At 35.5% G+C, this 10,931-nt stretch overlaps 1 protein-coding gene across 2 annotated transcripts in view; it reads right to left on the bottom strand.

The window, feature by feature from the left end:
* Positions 1-10,931, bottom strand: part of ASB5 (ankyrin repeat and SOCS box containing 5) — a 71,808-nt gene that overhangs the window by 26,472 nt on the left and 34,405 nt on the right. Inside the window, exon 1 of one of the 2 annotated variants that reach the window (XM_006153389.1) lies at positions 7,511-7,740. The exons of the other annotated variant lie outside the window; for it this stretch is intronic. Coding sequence (XP_006153451.1) covers positions 7,511-7,547 — 37 coding nt within the window. The 5' untranslated portion in view covers positions 7,548-7,740. Of the gene's footprint in view, positions 1-7,510; positions 7,741-10,931 lie in introns of those variants that run through there. 2 annotated transcript variants of the gene reach the window in all.

Genomic DNA, 10,931 nt, shown 5'->3' with positions numbered 1-10,931 from the left:
AGCAGGAAGCCTGTAGAAGGAAGGCAAGTTACACTCCCCAGTGCACTGGAATTTAGCTCCAACCAACCTTGCACAAGCTCTAAGAGAAAGGATGGGAGAAGATATTTTTTAAAAGATGAAATTCCCAGGCAACCTAGTGTGATAGGAGCTTGAGACCAGATTTAAATCAGAACTACACTAGCCCTCATGCTTTTGACCATGTCAGGTTGTGGAGTAAGATTCTTTCCCACCAAATGGGAATGTTTTCTCCCTGCTGACTATCCCACCCATTTGCAAAGCCCCCATAGCTTTCTCCTCTAAGAAACTAGACTTCTAAAGTTTCAATAAAAATGCTCCATCTTCCCCCTGGAATCTTCAACTCTTCCATGTGTTTACACTCACCGTGGGTGGCCTTCCTGTGGGGCAAGTAGACGGTCTACAAATTCTTGGGTTTTCTTAAATTAGAGTCTGGAGACTAGCGAATGGCATAATGGTTACGTCACTGAACTCCCATGTAGTAGGCTGCAATTCGAGTCCTGATCTGATGGCTTAAAAAAATGCACGTCAGGTGCATGTGTCTGTGTGTGAAAGGAGAATGGAGGAGAAGAGATGCCAGTGTGGCCACCCCCCTGGAGGCAGTAATTTCTCACTTTCTGTCTCTCTGTCTTTCTCTGTCTCTTCAGTAAGTGTGCACACCCTATAGCAAAAATCTCTCTCTCTAAAAAAAAATGGAGTCTCACTCACCACGGTTCCACAGTGGGGTTTTCCTGCTTTCTCATTCAGCAAATCCCATGTTATCGCTGTCTGAGAGGACATGTGGAGTTCCATAAGAGGGTCACAAATGAGGAGGCTGGCATATCCATCACATACTTATCATTGTATCTCAGTTACTTTCATTGAACTGCTAATTCTGCTTCCTCATCTATAAAATGTCTCCTTATTATATTTTCAAGTATATTTAAACTATATCACACAACATTGAATACAAATGGATTATCTTTCCACAAAGTTAGATTTATTTTTTAGGTAGGGTCTTCCATCCTCAGCCTTCCAAGTGGCTGGGACTACAGGCAGGTGCCAATGTGCCTAGCATTTAGGATGGCACTGGAATGGAACCCAGGCCTCTTATGTGACTTCAGCCTGCCAGGTAGTAGCATCCAACGTGCTACTGTGGCCAGGCAAATTTTGTTTCTATTTTTGTTTTTTCTTTTGTTTGTTTGTTTGTTTTTTAATTGTTAGTGGGCACATACACTTGACAGAAAGAGAGAGCACTCTTCAAGGGTCTGATCGTGCTACAATTTTTTGTTCTCCATTTCTCTATCCCACTAGGATTACAGAGACAGAAGCATATGTGCTTCTTGTGTTTTTTAAGCTGTCTGGGGCTAGGACTCGAACTGCAGTAGGACATGTGGGATCTGGTTCCCTATGTACAGCAGTTACCCTGCTATACTAAGCTTCCAGACCTTGGCCAAATTTTTTTTTTTTTTTAATTTTTGCTATAGTGCATGTGCTTCATCAGAAAGAGAAATAGAAAGAGAGTGAGAGAGAGAGAGAGCACTCCTTGGGTGGGATGGCCACACAGTAATCCTCCAATCTTCTCTTGGGATTTTTGTGCATATACACATATGCACCTGATATGTTTTTCAAGCCACTGAGTCCAGGACTCAAACCACACAGTCAGCCATGTGGGATTCAGCTGTCTTGAACTTCCTACCTCCCTTGGCCAAATTTTTAGCATAATGTTATACTTTATTTTCAACTTTCTCCAGAGTCTCTCAATAATACCTACATTTTCTAGTGGTTGTAAGGGTTAGATGAACCTGAGAGAGAAATTACTGGCACAAAGTATGTCCTCAGTAAAGTCATTATTATTATTATTATTATTATTTTATTTTTATTTCCATTGTGTCGAGATTTAGAGAGAGTAAATGATTTGCCTCAAATTACAAACAATAACTGACAAGACCCAGAAACAAACTCAGTTCTTTTTAGTGTGCAATGAAATTTCATACAGTATACTCTCTCCAACACCAGAATTTATAGTGTCATTAGGGGACTGTTAATTAATATTAGTTTCATAATAAATATAACAAACTAAATTAGTCTTAATGCTTATTTCTAAATATAACCATTATAAACATTTTAGAGTTTATCATTCTCAACTTTTTTCTAAACGCACACACATTTTTTAATCCAAATGCAAGCATACTATCCATATTGCTTTTAGTGTTTTCCTTTTTTTTTCTTAGAGAGATTTCCACTATAGCGCATGTATAATCGCCAGAGAGACACAGAGAGACAGAGAGAGACAGAAAGTGAGAAATCATCCCCCAGGCGCGCTGATCACAACACAGTCCCTTCTCCTCCATTCTCCACTTAGGATCTTGGGCACCCCGGCCCATGTACCTGGCATGACTTCTAAGCTACTGGGTCTGGTACTCAAACAGAAGTTGACTAAGGGGGAGTCCAGCGATGTAACCATTATGTCATCTGCTGGTTCCTTAGTTTTTTTTTTTTTTTTATTTAACTATGTAACTCAAGAAACTAAAAGTTTCTTCTTAAAAATGAAAAAACTATGAAACTTTGTTTTCTACATTTTCATATAATAATAAGGATATCTGAAATAGAACAATTTATATGAGTACAGCAACATTAGTTATATTGCCTCTTTGATTATAAAAGTGATATTAAATACAGAAATTTTGAAACATACAAAATAATCTTAATGCCTATTTCCAAATATAACCATTATATAAACATTTTAGATGATATCTTTCTCAACTTTTTTTCTAAACACACACACACATTTTTTAATCAAAATGCAAGCATACTATCCATATTGCTTTTAGTTAATTTTTGAAATTTAACAGTATGGTCATTGATCCATGTCAAAAAAATATAGTTCCACAATTTTTTAAATAAGAACATGATGATATGTGTATTTCATTGTTATGGCTCCACCATGATTTATTCAATTACCTATCAAATGATATTTGGGTGGTTTTGGTTTAGGGAAATGAAAATTACTGCTTATCTTTGTGAATGTTTTTCTCCTTGGGATAAATTCTTAAAATGTTGACATATGTCATCAAATTCCTCCATTGAGAATCATTCTATTTATTCTCAATAGTACTGAGAAAATTTTAAGCTAAATCTAATGAAATCTTGCTGTAGACTTGTCTTTTCTTATTACTAAAGCCTGAGGCATTTCTCCTTTATTGCATTTTCAATATCCTTTAAATATATCAAAGATGATTGTATGAAAATACATTAAATTTACACAAAATTGAATTTTTAACAGATTTTATAAGGTATTTCTATCTTCTCATAAGATATTTGCATTGAAGATGTATGAGATTCATTCAGGTAAATTAATTTACTTATTCTTTTTTTGTTTATGCCTTCCCCAACTCTGTTATGTTGCTAATTCCTTGTGTCTAACTCATAGCTAGGTAATTTACTCTCCATTTAAAAAATGATAGGATTCTCTATATTTCTACAATAATTCCCTGCATTCCTTCCTAGACTTTAAGGACCATGAGGGTGATGAGACTATTTCTTACTGCTTCTCAGTATATAGCACAGTCTAGTACATAATATGTTCTCAATAAACATTTGTTAAATTGTTAAATTGTCATCTTCCTAGTCAAGAAATTTTTATCCATGCCAGTATATTCACAATTTTTTGGTTAATTGTATTATTAAAAAGTAATTTTAAAATATATATATTGGGCTGGGGAGAGAGGATCATTTGCTTTCCTAATCTTTTAAAGAAATGATAATATTTTATCCTATCCAAAAATATGATGTGGAAGCCAGCAGGTGGAGTGGTGGGTAAGGTGCTAGACTCCCATATAGCCAAACACGGTTTGAGTCCCAGACCCAGTTGCTTGCTTTCTCACTTTCTCTCTCTGCTGAGCATGTGTGCCCTATAGCAAATTAAATAATAATAATAATGAAATACATAAATTATTTTTAAAATATGATACATATGGTTTTAGAATTTATAATTATAATTTATAATTATGCATACATAAAATTCTTTAAACTGTAGTAATTAAATCATAAATACACTCTTACTATTTGGGAGGGAGGAGCAGTATTTTATCTCTGAATCGCATTTCCAACATTGATCAGTGACCATATTGGTGTTCTACTAAAATCTCTGATAATGTATGAATATTTTAAAAATATAATTCCCTCTCCTACTTTCTCTTTGGTACTGTGTTCATTCTCCTTTGTATATTTCATACTTTTCTGTCTTTAAATTGGTATGTTTGTGTACTTTAAGGAAGTTGCTCTATTTTCTTGTCTAAATCGTCCTCTTACTTGATGGCCTAATTAACATGATTTAACATTTCCATATTGCCTGCAAACAGTCTCTTTCTGCTTAACAGCATCTTTCCTTGTTTCCATATCAACATAGAAACACCTGCTGAAACGGAAAGGTAAGCAACCCAGAGTCCAAGAGTTTACTATCATGTTTACACACATCATAAAAATGAGCTAGCAGATGCATTTTCCATATAGTGCAGTCTTTGCCATGCCATATATTTACACTTCAGAATCTGCATTCTGGAAAGCAGCCACAATTTAAAGTTAGTATTTGCAAAAACAGGTCAATCTGGTTTATTTCAGGACACCAACAGATTTGAAATGGCTGCTCTACTAACCTTGACTGGTCAGAATACCCCAGCTAGCTGCTCGTTTAGAAGAACAGTCCTCTATACTCACTAGCCTTCTTTTCGTGAGGATTTGCTTAATGCAGTTCCCTTCAACAGCAATATTTGCGGACATAGTTTGGTTGACGTTTTTTGATATTGTTTTAGTCTGTGACAATCAGGTGTCATGAATGCAAGCTCTCTAGGCAGAAGAAATATCAGCGTCTGGATTTCTCCCTACTTTTTTCTTCCCTTTAGACTTTCACAAAGGTTCCTGTGTGCTAACTGGAGGATGGCTTCACCACTGAACTCTATTCAGAAACACTTGAAGTAGGGCTGGTAGGTGCAGTGTGGAGGATGGGCCAGAAAGGCTGTAGCATTTTCTATTTTTAAAGCAGAGACCTGCTACAGCCGGAAGTATTTAACTATTTGTGTGATACAGAAAGTAAAAAAAGGAAAAAGATAAAATTGTTTTTCCTAGCGCAAACAGATTAGAAAAGAGTTCCATCTTTAAAATATAAAAGCCCTTTTGAATGATCTACAAATCAAACAAATGTAAAATTGCCCTGGATAATAGCTGCAGACAGAACATTGCAAGCTCCGTAGTGATCAGTGACCAGTCCGCCTTCTCCTTCATCCTCAGAAATAAACCTTATGTGTGCATTAGGGTCAGCTGGTAGCTAGCTCATGTTTTCATTTTGGAAGGATCTAAGTTTAGAATTGGCCTCGGTACAAAAAATCACAGTCCACTTATTTATATAGGCACAGCTCACTATTGTAATTTTTTTTTTCTGGAGGTCATTTTTAAACCAGAAGACGTCAGCAGTCAATTTGCAGTGTAGCTGAGATTTTTCACCCTAAAAGGCAGAGTAAAGGGCAGCTGGAGAGAGGAGAGGAAAAACCAAACATGTGCCTGGTATTTTTTGCTGGCATGTAAAGTCCAATAGGCACATGGCCCATGATGGAGTCAAGAGCAGTAACTGAACTGGGACAGGACTCCAAGGATTAACTGAGCTGGTGATCATGTTACCGGGGAGTGACATACTGGGATCTATCTTGAAAAATGAAAAAGGGTGACAGTTTCTGAATCTACCTTAATATTTTTATCCCTTTTTTTTTTTTTTTTTTTGACTCTACCTTTTGTTGGTCCAGAGAGATTGTTGGTCCAGAGAGAAAATTGTGGGCATTTTGCCTTCATGTAACAAGTTAATTAGGAAATAAAACATGTCAGGAGTAATGTAATTTCCCAGGCAGGAGCTTATTAAAGTTTGCTGCCATATTGTGTTGCCAATGTTTACCTCAATTTTATCTCTAACAAATACCAAGCATCTCTCTTCTTTATCTTGAATTAAATTCTAATCCTACCATTGTTTGTGTGACCTGGGGCAAGTAGCTTAACAGATAGCTCAGTTTCCTTTTTCATAAAATAAGAGTTTAGATAGAATCATTTTTTTTTTCCAGCCCTAACAGTTGTTTTTTTTTTTTTTTTAAAGGAGAGATTTTTACAGAGAGGGAGAGGTAGGGGACCAGCAGGTGGCATTCTGGTTAATGCCCTAGACTCCCATATGGCAGATCATGATTCAAATCCTGGACCTGGGGTTTGCTTTCTTACTTTCCCCCTCTCTTTCTCTCTCTGGTGAGCATATGTGCCCTCTAGCTAATTAAAAAATAATGATGATAAATAAATAAATGATTCCTTTTAAAAAATGTGTTATTTAGATAAAGAGTGTGTGATCCACAGGCAAAGATTTTTGAGGACCTATTTCTGAGTTTTGTGAATTACAGCATGAGCAACTGTTTCCCCCTGTCAGAGAAAGATCAAGATAAATATATTCCTGCTTGGAAATGAGTTGAAACTTTTCCTAAATTTCTTCCCACCTCCCATTTTAATTACCAGAGGGCATGTGCACTTCTCAGAGAGAGAAACCTACCACCACCAGCAGCCCCCCGGAGGCATGATCATACCACAATCTTTTTTCTGTTTCTCCAACCTGTAAGAATTTAGGGCAAACAAGAACATGTACTCTGTGTATTTTTCAAGCCCCAAGGCATGTGGGATGATCTGGATTCTCTTAACCAGTAGGGTCTGGGGCTGGCCTTCCCACTTTCACTATGAAACATGCCAAATGCATACAATTAACAACCCACAGGTAATCTTGTTTTATCTATATCCCACCCACTCTCTCCATAAACACTCCTAGGATCATTCTGAAGCAGATCACTGTATATAATTTTATTTGTAAATATTTCAGTATATATATCTCTAAAAGATAACGGTTCTTTGTAATCATAACTATAATATCATCATCATACAAAAACTGTAATTACATACTATTGACAGACATATAATAGGTTGACAACTTATTTCCTGAAGAATAGTTTGGTTAGTAAACTGCCTTCCATCAGGATACATAAATTGATAAAACTTTTAAATTCTTTTTTTTTTTTTCTGCTATAGGGCACGTGCACTCTCCAGAAAGACAGAGAGTGACAGAGGGACAGAAAGCGAGAAATTACCCCCCAAGGGGGATGGCCACGCCACAATTCCTTCTCCTCCATTCTCCTCTTGGGATCTTGGGCAAGCATACACACGCTCCTGGCATGAGTTTAAGCCACCGGCTCCAGGACTCGAATTGTGGTCAACTACATGAGAGTCCAGCAACATAGCCATTATGCCAACTGCTGGTCCCAACTTTTAAATTCTTTACATTGGGGCAAAAGTCTGTGATCTCCACATCTTCTTAATGTCTTTTAAAAATATAGGATCCTCATTCTTTTTAAAAAATGTTTATTTTCTCCAAATTACTAAGCACTCACTAAGATAATTTTTACCGTAAATCATCGCAAAAGTACTTGAGATTCTCTTTTACCTGCTAAAGCCAAGTTTCCACCCTTGTAAAGACGCATCTGGAATGGGCCATCATTTAGTTCTCACAGGCTGAGTCACTTTGGGTTTCTTTACAGGGTAGTACATTCATACAACCCTCAAGAGTCATATCTGAAGACCATTCTTGTTTCATTTTGGTATTTATCTTATTTTATTTAAACATAAGGACCTAAATCTGTTGACCTGGTGATAGTGAGTAAGGGCAGATGAAGTCTGAGGGCAAGCCTAACATAAGCACCTTGGGAAAAATAGAGTGATTGTTATCAAACAGTCAACCTTTGTTTCAAGAGTCATTCACTTCTTATATAAGGTTGCTGGGAAACCTACAGATGTCAGTCTTGTGGTCCCTGATAGTTTCAGTCTTAGGGGGAATTGAGTAGTTAGGAAAGGTCACAAAGATCTGAAAAAGTACAGTTGGAAAAAATATGGTCAGTAATTACAAAACCACATATATGACAGCAGGACTAAAACAGGATGGTGAAACAGTTTATCAGCCTGTCTGTGCAAGGCTTTGAGAATAAATGCTACGTAAGAAGGTCTTTTCCATTTTATCAACTTTAGCATGATTTTAAAAACTATAAACAACGTAAAATCGAATTAAATATAGTTTGAAATAATGTTTTTGGTTTCATAAGAAGCAATTTTATTGTAGATCCTGGGGGAAAAAAAAGGCAAAGGATTTCTATTAGGGAAAATGTACTTGTCCCAAGTGTTCAGACAATTTCGCGAACAAAGAAATTCACCTTTAGCTGTTATTTAAAGATGACTTTTAACATACTCAACTGTTTGCTCACATTGAGAGCTAAAATTTTTCTCAAATTGCTTTAAAATATCTTGTATGGTGTTATAAAAATAAAAATGTTTCTGAATTGGGAATATTTTTAAAGTACACTGAACAATGTCAACGATTCTTTAAATAGACCCACATAATCCATACATGGAGAAAGAAAAATAGAGTAAAATGTAATTATAATGGAAAATGACTAAATGTTAAAACATAAGGGACTATCCTGAACTCTAACTATGAAAGTATATAGGGGGAATCTTCAAAAGTTCATGGAAATTGCATATTATGAAAACTATGCCTGGAATTCCTTTTTTTTTCACCAAAATCATACTTTAATTCCATTTTCCACAAACTGTTTGAAGTTCCCCCTTATTGATTTCCAATTGTGTAATGGATAAACAAAGTGGTGAAATGTCATGTATTTATTCACTCACTCATCTAATATTTATTGGGTTCCTACTAGATGTCATATTCTGAAAATGAGGATAAAAAGACAGGTGCTGCCCACGTCCATCTTAAACTCTAGTGAGGCATTTTATTTTTTTATTTTTTAACTGGTTTTTTCTTTTTTTCCATTTATTTATTTATCTTTACATTTTCCCACAATCATTTACTTTACATATAAAAAAAAACCTTTGCTCATACTCTGTAGTTCTTGACAGTTAATAAACAACTTTCAAAATTTCAGAATACTGAATTTTAAAGATAATGTTCAAAATATTTCTTAAAATTTCATATAATTTTGTTTGTGGCTCTATAACAACAGAGACAGTATGGTTTTAAATAGTTTTGAGAAAAAAATATTTACATATCAACTACTCAAATTATTGAAAAGCAAACACCCAGCACACTTGTCACATATAAGCCTTTTCACTTCAGCCCTGCCTACCAAGTACTCTGTGATACACCATCTGCTAGCAAAGATCAGTCTCTTTTTCTTCCTTCAAAGTCTTTCTCAATCCTCTGGTGTGGTTGCTCTTTTGCAATCTCTACTGATTACAATACTGGGCTGGAAAAGTCCAGGTTATTTTACGCTATAAATTATTTCATATATCTTCTCTAATTCTCTCTGCCAGGCAGAACTATTTATGGTGCTAGGTCATCTTTCTAAGAGCTTCTGTGGCTTACTTGAAATCCACCTTAGTTCCATAGTTTTCTGATTAATCTTCAGGTATGATATTCACTGTCCAATAATAAGTATTTCCAATTTCTGATTCAATGCAACAAGCATTATTGAATTTATGCAAATAACCCTTCTGCCAAAAAATAAGAATATTCCCAAATATTTCCAATTCAAGAAGATTCAGGAAGGAAGAAAAGTTTATGTTTCATTTTAAGGAAACAAACAAGAAAAATATTTCAACAAATTGCTGAACCTATCAACTCAAAAGAAAGTAAAATGCTTAAATTACAAAAACAAAATATAGTAATAAAAAAGAAATCAGTAATGTTTTACTCAAAAGTCATAAAATTCTATTTTATGATTTCAGTCTTATGTTCAAACTCTCTTCTTTTGAATATGCAGTATTTCTGTGGTCCAATCTTTCCATTTAAATCCTGGAAGTTAACATTCAACGTTATTACTTATATTTCTTGTCCTAAGCATTAAATTGGTCATTTTCTTGGTTACCTTTTGTTCTCTTATTTCTGTTTGTGTCTTTAGTTTTACTGGTGGAGCACTCCTTTCAGAACTTCTTGAAGAATGGGTCTGCTATTGGCAAATTCTTTCAGGTCTTGTTTATCTGAGAATGTTTTTATCCTTTCTTCCCATATGAAAGATAATCTTGCCTGGTATAGTATTCTTGGTTGAAATTGTTTTTCACTTAACACTTTGCATATATTTTCCCATTCTTTCCTTGCTCACACTGTTTCTGGTGAGAAGTCTGAGGTTAACCTGATTGGATAATAACCTTTATAAGTTTCTCTCTTGCCAATTTTAGTATCTTGTCTTTGTCTGTAGATTTGGCCATTCTGGCTATGGTGTGCCTTGGAGAAGATCTTCTTGGGTTGATTCTATTAGGGTACCTTTGTATTTCTTGGGTCTAGATATTTGAATGCTTCTCTAATTTTGTTGTTGTTGTTGTTTTCTAGATCAGAGGTTTTGCCTTCAACATCCAAGATTCGATTTTCTGCATGGACTAATCTTCTTTTAATACTTTCGAGGGAGGTTTTGATTTCCTGAATGGCAGCCTTCATCTCTAATAGCTCCATTTGATTCTTTTTTATGGTGTGTATTTCCTCTTTCAGGTCATGGAAGAACTTCAACACCTCCTGGAACTTGTTGTCTCTTTTCTCCTGCATGTTCTGGAGTTCATTATCTCTCAGTTCTTGCATCTTTAATTTTGTCACTATGAATATTCTGAATTCTTTATCAGACATTTCCATGAGTTCTACTATACTGTCTGTGGATGATGAGGGATTTTTCTTTTCCCTTAGGGGAGAGATATTCCCCTTGTCTGAATATTTGGAAGTCTAGGAGATGGAGTTTAGAGCATAGCTTCCCTGAACACGCCAGGACACACTTCAGCTTTAAAATGGGTTCTTGTCTGAATATTTTGGGAGTCTAGTGAGGTATTTTAGAATTGAACAAACCTCATTCACTGTAAGCAACCTTTTT

Source organism: Tupaia chinensis, unplaced genomic scaffold (genome assembly GCF_000334495.1).
Source record: "Tupaia chinensis unplaced genomic scaffold, TupChi_1.0 Scaffold000373_2, whole genome shotgun sequence".
Taxonomy (NCBI): domain Eukaryota; kingdom Metazoa; phylum Chordata; class Mammalia; order Scandentia; family Tupaiidae; genus Tupaia; species Tupaia belangeri.
The sequence above is the reverse complement of the archived record's forward strand: the minus strand, read 5'-3'. Positions and strand labels throughout refer to the sequence as shown.